Source organism: Mirounga angustirostris, unplaced genomic scaffold, assembly GCF_029215605.1.
Source record: "Mirounga angustirostris isolate CCGP_5_RB_7025 unplaced genomic scaffold, mMirAng1.0.hap1 SCAF_10, whole genome shotgun sequence".
In the NCBI taxonomy this organism is placed as follows: Eukaryota; Metazoa; Chordata; class Mammalia; order Carnivora; family Phocidae; genus Mirounga; species Mirounga angustirostris.
The window spans coordinates 51,291,594-51,312,578 of NW_026991718.1; the positions used below are offsets into that span (position 1 = coordinate 51,291,594).

At 45.5% G+C, this 20,985-nt stretch overlaps 1 protein-coding gene across 2 annotated transcripts in view; it reads left to right on the top strand.

The window, feature by feature from the left end:
- ADD2 (adducin 2) overlaps positions 1–20,985 on the top strand; it is a 106,810-nt gene that overhangs the window by 54,369 nt on the left and 31,456 nt on the right. For both annotated transcript variants that reach the window (XM_045883764.2, XM_064572360.1), the window contains exons 2-6: positions 1,890–2,007; positions 8,093–8,312; positions 10,072–10,210; positions 17,802–17,953; positions 18,374–18,454. In XM_045883764.2, the coding sequence (XP_045739720.1) occupies positions 8,127–8,312; positions 10,072–10,210; positions 17,802–17,953; positions 18,374–18,454 (558 nt within the window). In that variant the 5' untranslated portion in view covers positions 1,890–2,007; positions 8,093–8,126. The remainder of the gene's footprint in view (positions 1–1,889; positions 2,008–8,092; positions 8,313–10,071; positions 10,211–17,801; positions 17,954–18,373; positions 18,455–20,985) is intronic.

Below are 20,985 nucleotides of genomic sequence, written 5' to 3' on the forward strand. Positions count from 1 at the left end.
AAAGGCCAAACGGATGGTGATGCTGGCCTCAACACTGCATCAGGCCCAGGCTCAGAGTTGTCACACCAGGGTCCCCTGAGGTCCATCCAGGGTGGCAACCCTGCCCCAGTTGCTAGATCCTCCTGAGTGCCCCTGGCATCATGCCTCATTCTCATTAAGACTTGCTCATCTGGTGCCTGCCTGGCCCTGCTCTGCCTGACTGTGCAATCAGAGATCTGATAGTTTTGGTACCACAGGGGAATGTTTTACAACATTTGCCTATGATACCTCTCAGACGTATTTTCATTTTAATCAGGGGATAATACTATAACCCAAGGAATGAGCCTCTAATAGTGGAATTTCAACACCAACAGAGATTGGGATAGGAATTATTGCGTTCAGTGTGTACTTATCTGGGGGACAGATGCCTGTCGTCTTACGTGAGTGGCACAGGCAAAAAATTAGTTCTTTCGGTGGAAACAAGAAATAGCTCAGACTCTGAAAATCCAAACCTTAGCAGGTTATGACCACAAGACAACCTCATACCTCTGTGGCATGGGCTGCTGGGGAAGGGGAGAAGCTTATCCTTCAGGTAAGACAACTTATAAGGCTGCGGATTAGTCCTTAGGGGATATCAGTGGCCACCCCTCAGAAGAACAGCATCCAGGGATATGTCAGTAAACCCTGTGCTAGAGCTAGCCAGCCCTGGAAGGGAGGGCTCCCTTTCACGTTGGTGGGCATTGGACAGAAGCAGCATAAGGTGGTGCCTGTGACCCTGTTCTAGCTAAAAATAAGACTAATGGGAGGAGGACCCCAGCTGGCAGCTGGACGTGCAGAGCATCAAGACTAGGTTATGGAAGCAACTGCCAGGTCCCTAACTAGAGCCATGAGCATCAGGATTGGGCTCAGGGCCCATCACAGCACTGAAATGCTGAGCCAAGAGTACCCTGGCTGGGCTGAGAAGGAAGCTGTGCTTTAGTGGGCATGCAGTGTCCTGGCCTCCCTCAGCCACACCATACCTACCAAGATGGATTCTCTCTGCCCCTCAATGGTAAGTTAAGTCTTTCCAGATGCCCTGCTGTAGCCAGCGCTGGGTCAGGGTTGGAGCTGAACTGGCCCATAAGGAAGGACAGGCAGGGACTGGCCCCAGAGCCATGTGGGAATAGGAGTTGGTGTTGGGGATGCTGCCAGCCCTGGGCGAGACAAGCATCCTTACTCTGAGCAACAGAGTGCCCAAGTGAAAATGGGAAACCATCACTGTGGGTTTTGTTTGTTTAAACATTGTGATGACTAACCCTTTGAAGACCTTGATCCCCAGGATTTTTAGAGTAGTAACTCATCCTTGTTTGTAAGATACTAATGCTTGGTGAAATTGTCTTGAATCCAATTCATGGCCTGTGTACCTCCCAAACCCTTCCACTGTCCTGGGGCATGATGTTCTTCAGGCTTCTTCTGCTTCTTTGACGGCATCCGAAATTCTCTCATACCAGTGTCTGTGAGTTGAGTAGCTATTAGTGAAGTATTGGGGGGTGGTATCAGGAAGGGGTCACAATGCCTTCCAGCCTGGCAGCCAGGACCCCTCCGGGCTCACGCAGGAGTTCCACATCCTGCTCCCTCCACTGTGCAGAGCAGCTTCTCTCCTCTGGTCCTCACAGTCAGCACTCGGTGAAGAGATTTTCCAATTCCTCTCTTTGAAAAAAATTTTGGTCCCACTCATAAAGATAATGAAGCTTTCTTTACCTTTTCATAGACATAATTTGCTTTTAAAATAAAATTTCATTTCTAGTTCATTTTTAAGAATTTCTCCACAGTCCTTACAATAAATCAGCACCTAATGGTACTGCAAAAACAGGGTAAGGAGTCCTGGTGGTGCAGACAAGACCCTGATGTTTGTTGCTTGTGTTTTTCAGCTTTCATCCAGATGTTTGAAATCCTGTAGATGAGGTCGGCGTCCCTGAGAACGAAGCAGGGTGCACGGGTCGAGCACTGAGAAGCAGCAGCCTGGGACAAGGCTGGTCCAGGCTCCTGGTAATTTGTTGGCAGTTTTTGGTGGTGATAGGGGGTGAGGCACACTTTTTGGTTGGGTCCGTCTCACCAGGATGAGCTTCCAGTCACCAGCAGGATTGGGGGAGTGGAGTGGAGTGGAGTGGAGGAGTGCAGATCTGGAGCCAGAGATAGCCCTGGTTGAGATCCTGACTCCACTGTTATCTGTGTGATCATGGGCAAGTTAGCTAACCTCTCTGCGATTCAGTTGATCTGTAAAATAGTGACATTAACATCTGCCCCTATGGAGTGGTCCTGGGAATGAAAATAAATCATGAAAAGAAGTTGCCCAGTACTGTTCCGTCTCCAATTCTCTGACGCAAACTGGCAAACTGGGTGTCCTACAGGTCAGCTCAGTTCCGACACTATGCTGAGTTAAAGGACACACAGGTTAACTGCCACAAGTTGAAGGGCAAGGTCACCAATAAACTGCCCCCCAGTTCAGAAGCCACAAGCCAGCCCCAGGCCACCACACCTCTGACTCACTTAGCTATATATTTGAGGGTTCCCATGCTGCCCTTTAATCCCTAATTCACTATAACAACTCACAGAACTCAAGGAAAGTGCTGTAATTGTGACTACAGTTTTATTACAAAGGATTTAACTCAGGAACAGCCAAATGGAAGCAATGCATAGGGCAGGGTGTGGGGAGGGTGGGGGATTGGTGCAGAGCTTCTGTGCCCCTCCTTATAGAACCTGGGTGCATCACCATCCCAGCATACCAATCAGGAAACTCCTCCAAGCCTTGATGTCCAGAGATTTTTAATGGGGGGCTTTATTACTATTAGGCATAATGGGTTTAAATCATCTGCCACTTGACTGAACTCAGTCTCCAGCCCTCCTCCCTCCTGTCCTCCATGGTTGGGGGTGGGGCTGAAGTTCCAACCCTCTAATCATGTGCTTGGTCTTTCTTGGTGGCCAGTCCTTCCCTTGAAACATCTAAGGGCCCACCATAAATCACCTCATTAGCATAAATTCAGGTTTGATGAAATGAGCTCATCATGAATAACAAAAGACCCTCCCAATGTTTTTTGGATATTTTAGAAATCCCGAGGCTTTTTGAAGTTCTGTGCTGGGAATGGGGGCAAAAGGCCAGATATATTCTTTATTTTGTCACACCTGGCCCATCAAGCAGTGACCTCTGATGGTCACCACCCTGCTTATCCTCTTTGTTGTGATCTCCAAGTTGACATGTTCCCAGTATCGGTCAGAGAACTGGTCATTCTTGTCAGTCTTTTTCTGGATGTTCTTTTTGTTAATATAGCTCAAGATTGAATTAGTTCTTTGGACTACAACATATAATTACAGTTATTGAGTATGCACCTGTTTACAGTTGAACCATGAGCCTCTCATTACTCGAGCTCCTAATGCTATAATGGTTCTAGCCCCTAAATGACACATAATAAGAGCAAATGCTTAATAGCACTTGATATACGCCAGGCACTGTTTTAAATGCTTCACATACATTAACTCATCTAAATCCTCACAACAGCCTAAAGAGGTAAATAGTTTGATCCCCATTTTATACATGGGGAAACTGGGGCACAAAGAGGTTAAGTAACTTGCTCTACAAGATCACACAGCTAATAAGTGGCGTAGTTAAGACTGGAACTCATCATCTTCTTGTTCCAGAGTCCATGCTTTTAACCACTAAGCCACACTGCACATAACTTTGGTCACCTGTGCAACATTTTGGAAGGAAAAGAAGGAGCACAAAAGGATGCCTCTTGTTCACAAAGTCAAAGGGTGGTTTTCTCTGGCCCCCATTGTCACAGTGAGAGAGTCAGGGCTTCCATTTTCTACTCCATTCCCAACAGAGCTTCTCTGGAGTAACCTGGGGATGAGCTCTGAGAAGTGAAGGCAGGCCTGGGGGGCATGGTAGTTGGGCTCCTGCCCAGCAGGACCTGAGCTTTTTTGTTCCTCGTGCTTCAGGGAGGGAAATGCTACTTCAAGCCTTCACAGACCCATTCCTGGGAGTGCAGCCATTCCAAGAGGAAGGAAAGAGGGTCAGCCTTTTCCACCTAAATAGAAAGGATTTAGGCTAGGAAGGTTCAGTACTGGGCTGTGCTGACCAAAGTGATCCTAATCCCAGAGAAGCTGAGGGTTCAGGTGGCTCTGGAGCTGGTGGGACCTGGAGTCATAAGGAACACAGGGAGCTCATCTCCATGTGCATATCCATGGTACTCATTGGGAGGTTGCTTGTTTCATTTTTAAAATAACATCAAAGATTGGGGCTTCCAAAGTTCTAAAGAGAATTAAAACAGGAGGGGCAATGCCTCTGGAAAAATGTCTGTCTTTGCTGTCTGCTCAGGAGAGTCTGGGTGGTGACTTCATGTCTGCATAGCTCTGATGCACTCCCATTGTCTTTGTCCTTGCAATACCTTATTACTGCTTATTATTGCAGGGGTGAGGCTGTCTGAGAACATGGTGGAGGTGAGGTATTTTTAACTCGCTCCACGCACGTGGGATTGACTTGAAACTACAAGGCAAATGTCAGTAGGTCATGTGTGTTCTTTGCAGTTGCCCATTTGGTATTTGGCTTGAGGGAGAGGCCCCAGGGGTGGGGAGACAAGGATGCAGGAAGAAGGTCTCTTGCTCCAGGAAACTCAGGTCCTCTATCCTTCATTTTCTACACGAATCTGTCTCACTCCATATAGTGTAGAGCTGGAAGGGGGCCCAGAGTTTATTCTGTTCACTCCCTCATTTAGAGATGGACAAAATGAGACCCAAAGAGGGAAATTACTACTTGGCCAAGCCCATGAAGCTAAAGAATGACAGAGTGAGGGTGATACTGTAGACTCTGACTCTAGTCCAGAGCTAATTCCACTGGAAACATCCCTGATGGACTCAATAACTCTTTCTCTGCTTAGATGAAGAATCTGGCTTGAATGCTACTAAGTACAATTTCAACCATTCTAGCAATCTGCCAAATCTGTTTCAGATCTTTCTTTAGAGAATTTTTTTTTGCTTTTGGGTTTGTTTGGGTTTTTTTTGGCTGCCACTTCCAGAAGATGCCTCCTCCATACTCTGTCACTCACAGGCAAATATTTCATCTACAGGCCCAGCAGGCATGGTGCGGGTTGGGGGAGATCTGGTGAGGGCACTCATAAGGAAATAATTAATTAGTGAAAGAATCAAGATGAGATGTCGTGGTTTGGCAAACTTGCAAAAGCAGTAATGGTGGCATCTGGAGCCTCCTGCTGTCCCAGGTCAGATGTATGGTGGCAGTTGGTGACTGGAGTTGGAGGATGGGGCTTGGACAGCCATGGGAAATGACACCTGGCAATGGTGTTAGATGATGAGGTTTGTGCCATTTTGGCTGGCTTGCTAAATGGCCAACATCTGGAATGGATGCCTTCTATTATGTGGAACAACTATTAACATCTAGCCAGTGGTATTTCAACTCTGGCTGCCTATTGGAATCACCCGGGGAGCGTTTAAAAATCCTGATGTCCATAGCTGATTTCCAAGATCTATAAAGAACTTCTCAAACTCAACACCCAAAAAACAAATAATCAAGTCAAAAAATGGGCAGAAGATATGAAAAGACACTTCTCAAAAGAAGACATACAAATGGCTAACAGACACATGAAAAAATGTTCATCATCATTAGGCATCAGGGAAATTCAAATCAAAACCACAGTGAGATACCACCTTACACCAGTTAGAATGGTAAAAATTGACAAGGCAAGAAACAATAAAAGTTGGAGAGGTTGTGGAGAAAGGGGAACCCTCTTACACTGTTGGTGGGAATGCAAGTTGGTACAGCCACTTTGGAAAACAGTGTGGAGGTTCCTCAAAAAGTTAAAAATAGAGCTACCCTATGACCCAGGAATTACACTACTGGGTATTTACCACAAAAATACAGATGTAGTGAAAAGAAGAGCCATATGCACCCCAGTGTTCATAGCAGCAATGTCCTCAATAGCCAAACTGTGGAAAGAGCCAAGATGCCCTTCGACAGACGAATGGATGAAGATGTGGTCCATATATACAATGGAATGTTACTCAGCCATCAGAAAGGATGAATACCCAACTTTTACATCAACATGGATGGGACTGGAAGAGATTATGCTAAGTGAAATAAGTCAAGCAGAGAAAGTCAATTATCATATGGTTTCACTTATTTGTGGAACATAAGGAATAGCATGGAGGACGTTAGGAGAAGGAAGGGAAAAATGAAGGGGGGGAATCAGAGGGGGAGATGAATCATGAGAGACTATGGACTCCAAGAAACAAACTGAGGGTTTTAGAGGGCAGGGGTGTGGGGGGATGGGCTAGCCCAGTGATGGGTATTAAAGAGGGCACATATTGCATGCAGCACAGTGTGTTATACACAAACAGTGAATCATTGGAACACTACATCAAAAAGTAATGATGTACTGTATGGTGACTACATAACAAAAGAAAAAAAAAGAAACACATAAAAATCCTGATGTTCAGATCACACCCCAGACTAATAACATTAAAATCCCTGACAGCAGTATTTTTTAAAGTTCCCCAGTGGATTCCAATATGCACCCAAGTTTAAGAACCACTACTCTAGGCCAAGGGTTCAGGCTGTCAGCTGAGGGAAGTAGTACATGTGCCCTCCCTTGAATTTGCTATTTGCTCTTTCCCAAAAGGGGAAAAATAAGGAAGGAAGGAAGGAAGGAAGGAAGGAAGGAAGGAAGGAAGGAAGGAAGGAAGGAAGGAAGGGAGGGAGGGAGGGAGGGAGGGAGGGAGGGAGGGAGGGAGGTAAGGGAGGGAGGGAGGGAGGAAGGGAAGGGAAGGACAGGGAAGGGAAGGGAGGGGCAGGGAAGGGAGGGGAGGAAGGAAGGAAAGAAGGTAGGTAGGTAGGTAGGTAGGTAGGTAGGTAGGTAGGAAGGAAAAATGAAAGAAGAGGGAAAGGAAGAAAGATCACCTGAGTGTTCTGACCTGATGGGGTAGATTCCCACTTCTCCCATTACCTAGTGCTTCACCCACCTGCCCCACTCAGAGGAACTATAAGGTGGAGGGTAGAATCTCGACAGAAGATGGAAGAAGATGTTGCAGACAGCTCACCAACAACAAGACTATACTGGCTGTCAGCAAGGCCTCTTGCATAATGAACTGCTGGCTGTAAGGACAGTCAAGGTTTAGGCTAACAGAATGGGCCAAGGGGGAAGAACAGATAAGGACAAGGAGGCAGGAGTGCTCTAAGAGAACAAGAGAGCCTTCCACCTCCTCGTGGAATGCAAATGTGAGCTCATGGAGGTAAAGTGAGGGAGGGCAGGTTAAAGATGAAAGCCAGGTATCCCGATCCCCTGTAATGCTCTTTTGTTGGCATCTCTCTACTGGTGTTCAAAAGCTAATTCTTGTTCGTCAAGGCACTTGCCTTCCTTTGCTGAGAAAGGGATCACACAGCAGGGAGAAGGCTAGGGCTCTGTAAGGCTGCCCTGGGTATTGAAGGGGCATAACCCAGATTTGAAGGCCTAGTGATACTGACACACAAAGGGAGACTGGTGTGGTCAAAGCCCCATAGCTGGGAGGTGGAGGCTGGAGCTGCAGCCTGCTTCTTCAGTAAGGTTCCAGTATAGTAAGAGAGGACATTCCTTCGTTTACCATCAGGCCGTGGGGGGAAAAAAGCATGCTTGAGTAGAAAAAATAGGGGTCCCAGCCCAACTCTCCAAAGGCTGCCCTAATCCTCATTCCAGGGGTCAGGACTAGATATAGTACATTAGTAAGTACTAATTCCCCATGCGTGGCTTTACACTACGTAGGTATGCATCACAAAAATGCTCCAAAATGTATGCAGATCATGCTTGCACCAGAGGAACTGTCCACTTCCACCCCGGTGTGGCAGTTTAAGTGTAGCTGGTTAGTCAGGGAAGGGTGGTGGACCCCTGGGCGTGTGCCAGATTTTTGCTAGGTCCGATGATGTATTAGCGCCCCCTATCGATGGGCAGCTGCCGGCACCCTGCCCTCCAAACCGCGGCTTGGCTTACACCCTCCGGGGAATAGCCGCCTCCCGCGTGAATCCAACGAATCCAGCCCCTCTGCTGTAGGAAACTGTACTCGGACTGGGAGCTCCCTCTTCCCTTCTCTGTAGGCTTCCAGAAGCGGATTATAAGCCCACCAGGACAATGAGTGAAGAGACTGTCCCCGAGGCTGCCTCGCCGCCGCCGCCCCCGCAAGGGCAGCAGTATCTGGACCGCTTTTCTGAGGACGACCCTGAGTACCTGCGCCTCCGCAGCCGCGCGGCGGACCTGCGGCAGGACTTCAACCTGATGGAGCAGAAGAAGCGCGTCACCATGATCCTGGAGAGCCCCGTGAGTGGGGTCCGCCCCAGGCGGGCGGGAGAGGAGGAGGAGGAGGAGGGGAAGGGAGCGGAGCAGGCGGCGCCGCCCATTCATCTGGCTGAACCTGAAAGATAAATAACTCCTCTTTCATTTGCTCAGTGTTGTAGCAATTTTAAGCCCGCTGAGCAAACCGGCCTGGCCCTGTGGGTATTTCATTCTCTCCCTGGTCACTGGTAGAGGGCAAAAACCTGGTTTATGTGCAGGCGCTTTGGCTTGGTACAGGGAGGGGGTGGGTCTGAGAGACCGGAGCCCTGCCTCAGTTTCCAGGCTTCCCCAAAAGTTGTAACAATGAACTAACAGGGATATTCCTGTAAACAGGAGGCCAGCTGGGAACGCCACGTGGAAGGCTTGGGGCCCCCATTTTTGAGCACCACAAAGAACTCCCTGTCGGGACAATAAGGTTGACAGGCATGGGGTAGAGGTGAAGAGGGTCTGGAAGCCCCAGAAGGTGGCCAGAGTGAAGGATACAGAGGAATATGGGCCAGGGCAGGAAGGGCAAGTCATGATCACCCTACCATGGCCCCAGACTTGAGGTCAGTTGGTACCTGCGTGGCATGGACACAGAGCTCATCCTTGCAGCAAGTGGTGCATTGAGAAGAACAAAGCATGGGCCTAATGGACCACGGAAGTAGGAGGGTGATGGAGGCCCTGGGTGAGGAGAGGAAGAGCGGTGTGGAAGGAATTTGAGGGTGGTAGAGCTGGGGATCCTCAGGAAACAGTGCATGATCCCAGGGGCTGGGAAGCTCAGGCTGGGGCTGGGAAGCTCAGGCTGGAGCTGGCATCTCCAGGTGCCTGCCAGGAGGGGCTCTGCCTCAGTCCCCACTGGGCTTTGGAGAGACAGGACACATGGGTGGGCTGTGTGTGACCCTGGCTGAGTGCACACCGTGAATGCTCAGGCTTCACAAAGGAGCACTGAGGTAATGGGCCTGAGGTCTTGGTGACAGGTGATGCTGTGGAGGAAGCCTGGAGGAATATGGCAGGGACTAAAAGCTTTGGGATGATGGGAAAACTCCAGTGTGGGACTAGGAGAGATGACAGAGTTAGTACCAACCCAGGTTTCGGGGCCTGAATGGATAGAACTTTATTCGCAGGCAAGAAATGGGACAAAAGGAGTTCATGTTTCTTCTGTCCTTTTATAGATTGACCAACACATGAGGGGCTCCCTGTTTCCTCCTGAGTGTTCCCTGCTGCCACCTGGTGGACAGTCCTGCCTTATTTATGGTCTGAAAAGCCAGGCTTAGCAGGGCATTAGAAGTGGAAGTGACAGGGAGGACAGCAAATCCTTCAGTACCCGAGGAAACTGAGGTCCAGAAGGGCCATAGGCATGGCTGATGGACAGGGAGGATGGCACACATTTTCGTCCAGTTTTGCTTTTTAAAAGGTCTCTTAATTACTAAAGTGAAGCCCTGTCCTGTCTGATGGCCCAGGGGTGGGGGTGGGGGGCGTTGAGGGGAGTTGGAAGTGGGAGGGACGTCTTGACTATCACTTAGACCCAGGAAGGACCTGGACAAAGGGGACACAACAGCAGACATCTTTTTGCTTCTCAAACAGTAGTTTGGGGAGGCTCCTGAGGTCTCACTAGAATTCCCAATGTCCTCTGAGGCCCAGGGATCCCATGTGTGGCCCTGGCCTAGCTGACCCAGGGGATTGGGGTGGGCTCTTGGAAGAGGGGTCCTCAGTCCCCCCATGAGACCCACTGGGGGGACCAGCACCTTGGGGCCTGCTTCAGTCTTTCAGGGAGGAACTGGAAGGCCTCATCCAGGAGCAGATGAAGAAGGGGAACAACTCCTCCAACATCTGGGCCCTGCGGCAGATCGCGGACTTCATGGCCAGCACCTCCCACGCAGTCTTCCCAGCATCTTCCATGAGTACGTGTGGAGCTGGGGAGCTGCCAGGAGCAGGGGAGGAGGAAGTGAGGTGGGGAAGAGAGGGTGGGTTGCCAGGCTACAGAGTGAGCAGTGCAGCTGAGTTAGCCGACCCGGGGTGGCAGCCAAAGAGGTACCTGGCTCTGCTTCTGAGGCTGCTGGATTTAAAGATCCACAGGAGAATTACTCCTGGTGCCCAGAAATAGAAGGGGGATGGTGACCTACGGGAAAACCTCTTTCTGGCTCTGTTGGGGGAAGGAACGGGATGACAGGGTGTCACTGTTCTGAGAGGCAGGGCAACCTCTATGTGACTCCTCCATCCCCCTTCATAAGTGGGTTAGCATGAAGGGAGGAGCTTTGCAACTCCAAGTCTCTTACATGGCCTCTGCTTGAGGACCCAGGAGTGGAGAATGCGGATTCCGCTCCCTGTTACCCTAGCTGTGGATATAGAACTGAAGGAAAATCCTCGTGGGCTAGCAGCAGCTCCTGACTCAGGCTGCTCTTTGCTCAACCCCGTGGAGCCTCTCCCTTGCAGCTGGAGTGGTAGGGAGGGGAGGAGGCCGTTGAATCCAGTATCTTGGTGCCCCACCGGACAGGCCAACCTGACTCCATAGACAAGGACCACAAGCAGCCAGGCCTGGGCATGAAACCCTCTTCCTGGGTTCTGAAGTTCTGCCCACAACCTTGAAGAAATAAACATCAAGGGCGCCTGGGTGGCTCAGTTGGTTAAGCGACTGCCTTCGGCTCAGGTCATGATCCTGGAGTCCCAGGATCGAGTCCCGCATCGGGCTCCCTGCTCGGCAGGGAGCCTGCTTCTCCCTCTGACCCTCCCCCCTCTCATGTGCTCTCTCTCTCTCATTCTCTCTGTCTCAAATAAATAAATAAAATCTTTAAAAAAAAAAAAAAGAAACATCAAAAAATACTTTCCCTCAACAACATAAATACAGGATTATGATGAAAAATTAGGGAAATAAGAAAAGGAAATTAAAATTAATGTACTGTGTTCTTACAACTAAGAAATGACTATTTTCAATATTTTGGTATGAATCCTTCCAGCCTTTTTCTCTTAACATATATAAATTAGGAAAACAAAAATGGAATCATATTATACGTGCAAGTTTGATAGCTTTAACATATCTTGACTAATTTTTCACATAATAAAACATGATTCTGTAATATGATGTTTGGTGAAAGTATGCTATTCTATGGCATGACTGAATATGCCATAATTTATTTTTAGACTTTTAAGTTGTTTACAGCTTTTTGCTCTTATGAACAACAGTGCCATCAATCCTTTCATTTATTCTATGACTATTTTCTAAAGCCAAATTACTGGAAATAAAATTGCTACATTAAAGTATTTGCATGTTTTAAAGACATTAATGCATAATGCCAAATTACCATGGAGAAAGATGGAACCAATTTACATTCCCACCAGCAATGCAAAAAGTGCCCTTTTCCTCCACCTTGATCTGTAGTATGTATTATACCATTCGTTTCATCCTCCTGATTTGACAGGTGATAAATAGTACTTTATTTGTGTTTTAATGTGCATTTGTTTGATCACTAACAACTTTGAATGTATTTTCATATACACGTTGGGATGATTTTTTTTTTTGTAGTAAATTGCCTATCACATTCCTTGCCAATTTTCCTACTCACATATCCTTTTCTTAAAAATTTTCAAATCTTTATAAAATGGGGCTATTTCCCTCTTATCTATCAAATACATTGCAATTTTTTCCAGTTTTTCCTTTGCCTTTTTTGTTCATGATGTTTTTATCTTGTAGAACTCTTTAATTTCCATGCAACTGAATCCAGTGTTACTTTCCTTTGTGTGTTCCTCTTTTGCTTGCACACTCAGAAATACCTTCCCCATGTTTTATCATCCCATGGGACAAATACCCTTAATTATTTTTAAAAATAAGAATTATTTTGTCAAGTTCCCCCACCCCATACCTCAAAAATTCCCTTTTGGGATTTTGATTGGGATTATATTAAATAAATAGATTAATTTGGTGGAGAATTTATAAATTTACAATTTTATATTAGAATATAAGCTTCATGGGGGAAAAGATATTTGTACGTTTTGTTCACTGCTGTATCCTAGAATAGTGTCTTGGACTTAGAAAAGTAGCTGGGTTCTAGAGGCGAGGGGGGTGGGAGGATGGGTTAGCCTGGTGATGGGTATTAAAGAGGGCATGTTCTGCATGGAGCACTGGGTGTTATGCACAAACAATGAATCATGGAACACTACATCAAAAACTAATGATGTGAGGGCGCCTGGGTGGCTCAGTTGGTTAAGCGACTGCCTTCGGCTCAGGTCATGATCCTGGAGTCCCTGGATCGAGTCCCGCATCGGGCTCCCTGCTCGGCGGGGAGCCTGCTTCTCCCTCTGACCCTCCCCCCTCTCATGTGCTCTCTCTCTCTCATTCTCTCTGTCCCAAATAAATAAATAAAATCTTTAAAAAAAAAAACTAATGATGTAATGTATGGTGATTAACATAATAAAAAATTTTAAAAAATAGAAAAAGAAAATGAAAATCTCAAAAAAAAAAAAAAAAGCAGTCACTATGGGACACCTGGGTGGAAAAAAAAAAAGAAAAGAAAAGTAGCTGGCACAGTATAGGTGTTTTAAAAATATTCACACAAATGAATTTTAAGTCTGTTCAGAAATTATGTATGTCTTCTATTTATTTGCTTTATTTGCTTTTTTTAAAAAAATGTCCATTAGAGAAGGTTAGTAGTTATTTTCTTATAGTCCCTACTAATTTCTTGTTAAGTTTATCCTGGAAATTTTATATAACTTTGTTATTTCATTTTATTTTTTATTTTTTTAAAGATTTTATTTATTTATTTGACACAGAGAGACACAGCGAGAGAGGGAACACAAGCAGGGGGAGTGGGAGAGGGAAAAGCAGGCTTCCGGCAGGGAGCCCTATGTGGGGCTTGATCCCAGGACCCTGGGACCATGACCTGAGCCGAAGGCAGATGCTTAATGACTGAGCCATCCAGGCGCCCCTAACTTTGTTATTTTAAATGATTTTTTTTCCTCTATTCAATTTTCTTTCTGATTATAGCTGTCATCCAGGGAAAGTAGCTTCTTATTGAACTCTTAAATTCTAATAGCTTCTCAGTTAATTCTCTTGGGTTTTGTATATAGAAAAATCCCATAACCTGCAAATAATGGTCATTTTGAATCCTTCATTCCAACATTTACCCTTTGGTTTCTTTTTCCAGTTTTCTCACTGCATCCATTAGAACCCTCAGAAAAAATGTTTAATAATAGATTAGAGAGTAATCGTCCTTGTCTTGTTTCTGACTTTAATAGAAATCCTTTACCACAAGAGTTTGAGTTCGTATCATGTTGAGGAAGTATCTTTTTATTCTAGTTCAATATGGGTTCTTCTCAGAAATGGATGTTGAATTTTATAAAATGCATTTGGGTCATTTATTGATTTCTCTTTCTTTGAACTATTGCTTTGATGAATTATATTAATAGATTTCTGAACATTGAACTCTTTTTTCATTCGTGAAATCAGTCATTCCTGCTCTTGATGCATCCTTTTGAAAATACTCTTCTAGATTTGATTTGCTAGACTTTTATTCAGGATTTGCATATTCATACATGAGATTGGTCAGAAATTCACTTTTTGGGCAGTCTTCATTTAGTATTGGTTTTAAGGCTATAATTTCATAAGATAAATCAAGATGATCCCCATCCTTCTCTTTGTCCTGATAGAATTTAAATAAGATAGGAAGTCTCTCTTCCTTGGAGGTTTATTGCTCACTTGTAAAGCCATCCAGATCTGGAACATTTTTTATAACATTATTTTTCTCAGTTTCATCTAGGGTTTTTAAAAAATTTATTTTGCTGCTTGAGTAAATTTTGATCATATGTTTTAAATAAATAATACATTTCATGGAGATTTTCAAAATTATTAGTGATTTACAGTATTATTTCTATCATTTAAACTTTCTGCTGTGAATGAGTAGACATCCCATTCTCATTCCTGGTGTTGTACCTTCCCGTTTTCTTTTCTGGCAATATTTTTTTTTTATTATGTGATGTTAATCACCATACATTACATCATTAGTTTTTGATTATTCCCGTTTTCTTTTATGCCAATCCAGATGTTGGTTTATTCATAGATCTTCTCACATAAGCCAATTCTTGGATTTCTATATTAGTTCTACTAATTTTCTAGTTTCCTGATTCATTGATCTTGTTTTTCTATTCACTAATTCTTTTCCATAACTTTCCTTTGGTTTATTTTGTTATTTTTATGTTTTCTAGAGTAGAATAAAATGGATGCTTTATTTTCATATTTAATTGAATAACAAAGACATTTTAGACTATGATTTTTTTTCCCTCTGAGTGTAAGTTTCATCTTATTCCATGCATTTTGACACACTATATCCTTTATGGTTAATTTCTAGATAGTTTGCAGTTGCTGTTTTGATTTTATTTTTATTCTAAGAACTATCTGGAAGTGTGTTTTCTCATTTCCAAGTGATTGAATTTGTAATGTTTTAAGGGTTTGTTGATAACATCTAGTTTGATTGCATTGTGTTTGGAAAATGTGACCTATTTAATGTCTATGTTGAGGATTTATTGAAATTTTCTCTGTGGCCTAATAATATCATTTTTGAATGATATGTAGGCAGAGACTCTATCTCCAGTGCATAGTATTTCATCTGTATCTTCATTTATTTATTTTATTTTGTAAAAAATGAGAGTCGTGTTGTCTTCCACTGGATATTTAATTAGTGTTCATTTCTCTTCGTATTTCTGGTAGCTTTTGCTTTGTATCTTGATGAAATGTTATTCAAAGTGTAAATGTTCTTTATAGCTATAGCTTCATGTTGGATTATATGTTTAATTCATGTAAAATGACCTCCACAGTGGCCCCTCCCAACCATGGCCCCTGCTGCCTGGCTTTGTCTAGGGGGGCGTATGCTTTTGCTCTGCCTCCCTCCTTGCTGCCAGGGATGAGTATTCCAAGGGAATATGGCTTTCCCTGATTTCTACTTTGATGATATTATGACCTCTGTTTATTTTTTTCTTTATATTTGCTGGGCATACTTCTGATGATTCTTCTCTCTTTACCTGCTTCATGTCACTTTATTTTAGTGTTGTTTGTTGGTAACCCTCCTATAGCATTGTCTCCCGGCATCTCTTGCTATAGCAGAGAAATCTGAAACAGCCGGGGGTTTTTTCGTTCCTTTGTAGGTAACCAACATTTTTTTTGGTAGATGTTTGTGCATTTTCCCCCTTATCCTTGTATTTCAGAAATGTGCCAGGAAGCATATAATTGTAGGCTTTTTCTCTTTGTGGACTTTTTCCTGTGGAATGTAGTAAATTCTTATAATTTATTTACACAGGTCTGTTTCTCAGTTCAGAAATGTTTTCTGTTATGTGAGTGCCGATTATTTATATGCCAGCTCTCTGGTCTTTATCTCCCTTAGCTATCCTATTCTTTCTCATCGTTTTCATGTCTCTGTTCTTATACTTTTTCTTTTGAAAGAGATATAGAGCTGACCAGCATTCCCACTGCCTCACCGACCAGCGTCTGTCAGGAAGACAGTTGGATGTCTGAAAATCTGGTTAGGGCATGTCCAGGGTATCTGAGTCAGGGAATGTGGAGAGGGGAAGTTCCAAGAGTCATGAGTTCAAGTGCAGATAGGTTGTTCTTTGTCCAGCTCCATTTGCCGTAGAATTTTGTGGTTGTTTTGTGTTTTTATTTTAGTTTCTTTTTTTGCAACCCTGTGTCCTTCAGTCTTAGCTTTCCTGGGGGCGGTTGGGGAGTTTTCATCTTTTTCTGTGTTTTCTTAGGTCCCTTGAGTAAATGGCTTGGTTAGATCTGAGTCATAAACCTGGCGTTCAGTCATCTTAACTTATAAGCATTCTTTCTCCTAAAACCCTGAGAGCAGAGGCTCTGGGGTGCTTGTGGAGCCTTCTGATCTCTTCTCCCACCCTGGGTCTGCTGGTGGGGTAATCCTTACAGCAAAGCTCCACAGAGTGGGGGAGGGGGACACTGATACAGGACACAAAGGATGGGATGGCATGTTTTTAGGCCTATTCTGGCCTCCTTGCCATCCCTGGGATTCTCTAGTTATTTGTAAGAGAAGGAATTAAATCTGGGTCTGAAGACCCTCTCCCAACAATATCTCCCCCTGCCCGGCTTTGTCTGGTGGGCTTATGCTTTTGATATGCCTTCCTTCTTGCTGCTAGGGATGAAGTAAAGAGGTAATTGCTTGTCTGGGGAATGAACAGAGAGGAGGAAGGGATACCAGAATGGCCAATTCCAATGAGAAATTGTTGACTTTGGAATTTCGTCGTTGTTCTTTCTGCCAGTTCCACTGAGCCTTTGGACCACTTCTTCCTCTGTCAACTATAGTTCCTGGACACATGCCCTGGAGATATCCCTCCTCTGGTGGGCACAAGCTTTTTGGGTTTATATTCCTGACATGGGTGTTTCGAGGTTTGCTCTGCTTGCTTTATGTAGGCCCAACAGCACCTTTGTAGGTCCACCTTCGCCTTTGTAGACCATCTCATCATTTCAGCTAATGGCAAACCTGATGCAGGACAGATATCACAGTGTGTAATAGCAAGTTTATTGAGATGGTGGAAGCTTCTAAAAGGCATTTAATCCATTAAAGTTTTTAATGGGATGCTGGGAGAGGCAGCATTAGGAGGCTCCCAGCCAGACATCATTTTAAGCCAGAACCCTTTCCTATTGATTCTTTTATTGGTTTCTAGACACTGACTAATTGGAAGTGCTGGGGCTCAGATGCCCTCTTATGCCTTCTGGAGGCACACAGGGAGCGGTCATCATTTTTAATGGGATAGACTGGACACCACCTCCTAGACCCCTTATGTGCCTTGAAGATGAGACCATCAAGCCCTCTAGGCCCATTTCCAGATCCCTTCCATATCTCCCCAAATTCCCTGAAAGAATCATAACTAACCAAGGGACTGCACATCCAGAGGGGAGCAGATATGGCCTGCCTGAAGCCTGAAGCCCTTCAGCTAACCACACTGACTTCTGGAAGTTTATGACTTGTCAGAAGAAGTTGAGGAATTTACTTCCTGGCTGAATTGGCTTTCTGATTTCCTCTGTTTCCAAAGCAGAGGAAAAGTTATATTACATGGTATAGTTTAAAACAATAAACAAGAGCAGGTCTAATGATTAGTATCTTCTTCATCAAAACTAACTGATAAAATATACTTATATTTCCACTCAGAAACTTATTCTTGCTTTTATTCAATGTCCATCTTAAGGATTTATTTTGAGCTTGACATCCCGAGAACCCTTCATTCTGTGGTTTGAATCTTGCCATGATTTTTGACCAAAAGCAATGCCATTTTTATCTGAATAAGCAGAAGACTTCCTTGGGCACGACTATCCATTCTATGGATTTTCTCCCCCTGGATGAGGGCCAAAGAATACTTAATTCCCTGCCTGTGGAAGTCTCTTGTGCAGTTGTAGTGTCAGTGAGAATTTAGAGAGGACTAGGGCGAGGAAGGAAGGGGGGCAGACAGCAGCCCTGACCCTGAGAGCTGCCCTGTCCCCACCCTGTTTCCCTGCAGACTTCTCCATGATGACTCCCATCAATGACCTCCACACAGCTGACTCCTTGAACCTGGCCAAGGGGGAGCGGCTCATGCGCTGCAAGATCAGCAGCGTCTACCGTCTCCTAGACCTCTATGGCTGGGCCCAGCTGAGCGACACCTACGTCACGGTGAGCAGAGCATCTTGGAGTGGGGTGGGTACTGCATGTGGCCCTGACAAAATCCCAAGAGAGAGCTCCTGCCCGTTGGCATGGCCATGCACTGAGCCCTTCCAACATTTCTAACCACTGTGGTCACCTGAAATAGACAACCTTCCCTGTGACCACTTCCTGCATAAGGAGCTAGGAACTCCTGGATCCTATTTCTAGGGCTACCCTTGATCATTGGGAGATTCCTCTTGTAGGTCCATTGCCCCAGTTCCAAATAAAGGCCAGGTCTTCTTCATCTTTCATGTGCTGGGGGGGAGATAAGGGTTTTTGGGTGTGAGTTTTAGGTGCAGTGGATTCAGGGGAAGTGGGGATTCAAGCAGAGTGTTCTTGGAAATAACCCTTCTGTCTCCTTGCCACTGAGAACATGTGTCTTCCCTCCAGCTGAGAGTCAGCAAGGAGCAGGATCACTTCCTGATTAGCCCTAAGGGAGTTTCTTGCAATGAAGTCACCGCATCCAGCCTGGTAAGTATAGCTGGGCATCTCATTGCCCATTGCTTATTGAAACGACAGCAGCCTACAGTGACAGGTCATGTTCAGATTAGCCACTGCCGTCCTATCCCTCATGGAGCTTGCCGTCTAGTGGGGCAGAGAAGACACATGGCTCCAAAGCACAACCCAACCATGAGACCAAATATGAGGTGCAGGCAGCAAGTGCAGTAGGAGGTAGGAGGGGGAGGAGCTGGGCCTGAGGTCCTCTGGGCCTGGGATTGGACCCCGAAGTCTGGGAATGGGGAGGCCTTCCCAGATTGGGGAATACGTTAGAATAACAGCCAGTGCTTCGTCTCAAGGCAGCGCAAGCCTGGCGTAGTGCTGGTGTCATAAGCATTAACGTTCTGGAACCCCCTTTGGTTCTCTCGCTCCTTTTAGGTGTACTTCCAGAACTTGGTCTTGATAAGGAAAGGTTCCTGGGTAGGAGGACGAGAGAAGTAGAAAGGACTGTCTTACAAGCAGAAGAGGCCCCATGGTTCCCAGATGTGTGGGCTGCTGTGCTGTATGCCTGAGGGCAGAGGGTACCAACTCAGGGCCTCTGCCAGGCTTGACACACATTCACATGTTGAGTCCACGTATGCACTTAAAAGAGCCAGCTGACAAAGTCACAGAATAGCTGGGCAGGGTAGACCTTGAGGGCTGCCAAGGCCACTTTATAGGCAGGAGAGGACACTGGAGCCCAGGGAGGTAAGTGGCTTGCACAGGGCCACCTAAGGACGTCATGGCCAAGTCAGATTAGGGTCAAAGACACAAGGAGGCACCGGCTCTGCCTTTAAGGCATTTGTGGCGAGTTGGGGAGCGGGAAGACAAGCAATGATTCAACTCAGAGTGAAGAAGGCTCCCATACAGCAGGAAACTTGGGGAGCCCAGAAAAGGTGCTTGGGCCCAGCAGGAGGGGCAAGGGAAGAGCATGTGGGTTAACCTGATGGTGAAGGAGCTTAGTCCCCAGGAGCCCACAGCATAAGCAGATTTAGACCAGGCCAGGAGGGAGAGACTGGGCAGAGAGAACTCTGTCCTCAGCAGGAGAAGGACAGTTCACACAAAGCCAGGCACATGCCACATCCTGGTGCATTTGGGAGGACAGTGAGGGGCCACGTCTGGCTCACGTATTCAGTGTCTGGAAGTGAGGCTGGGGAGGGGATAGGGACAAGATGAAAAATGGCACCAAAAGCGTGGTTATGGTGCTTTGGCTTTACTCTGCTGGACATGCAGAGCCGCTGAAGCATTGTAAGCAGGTGGGTGATACAGTCACACACACACATTCACACACGCGCGCGCGCGCGCACACACACACGCAGTGTGAGATTGTTAGCCATGACACCTGCTAGCTCCTCGGCATCAAAAGCAGATTATAAGACCAGTAACTAGTTCCTACCTGTCCTTTAAGATCTAGCTTTTGGGTGATTGGTAAATGGGTGTTTATTTTACTATTATCTTTACCTTTGTGTATTTTGCTTAAAAATTCAAAATAAAGAGTAAAAAAAAACAAGAAAAAGGCTCAGGTTAGATGTTACTTCCTCTGGGAAGGCTTCTCTGATCCCCCTGTTTTACTGGGATCAAAGACTCCTCCCATCTGCTTCTAGAGAATTCTGTGACTGACTCTCTTCTAGCTTCCCTACCCAAGGTGTGGTCTGTGGACCAGCAGCATGGGTATCTCTTGGGAACTTGTCAGAAATGCAGACTCTCGGGTCCCATTCTGGGCCTACTGAATCAGAATCTGCATTTTTTTTATTTTAAATTTTAGTTAGTTAACATACAGTGCAGTATTGGTTTTAGGAGCAGAATTCAGTGATTCATCACTTACATACAACACCCAGTGCTCATCACAAGTGCCTTTCTAATACCCATCATCCATATACCCCCTCCCCCACCCACCTACTTCCATCAACCTGCAGTTTATTCTCTATTGTTAAGAATCCCTCTCCCCTTTTTTCTCCCTCTTCCCATATGTTCGTCTGTTTTCTTTCTTAAATTCCACATATGAGTGAGATCATATGGTATTTGTCTTTCTCTGACTGACTTATTTCATTTAGCATAATATACTCTAGCTCTATCCATGTCATTGCAAATGGCAAGATTTCATTCTTTTTGATGGCTGAGTACTATTCCAGTGTGTGTGTGTGTGTGTGTGTGTGTGTGTGTGTGTGTGTATGCCACATCTCCTTTATCCATTCATCAGTCGATGGACATTTGGGCTCTCTCCATAGTTTGGCTGTTGTTGCCCCTTCAAATCTGTATTTTTGTATCCTTTGGGTAAACGCCTAGCAGTGCAATTGCTGGATCATAGGGTAGCTCTAGTTTTAACTTTCTGAGGAACCTCCATACTGTTCTCCAGAGTGGATGCCCCAGTTTGCAGAGAATCTATTTTGACAGGATCTCCAGAGGATTCTTATGCCCGGTCAAGTTTGAGAAACTCTGCTCTAGCATTTTCCCTGCTGAATCATAATCAGTCATGTCTCCTGGTAGCCTGTGTCCTCACCAAAAGCAGGAACCAGGTCTCTTCT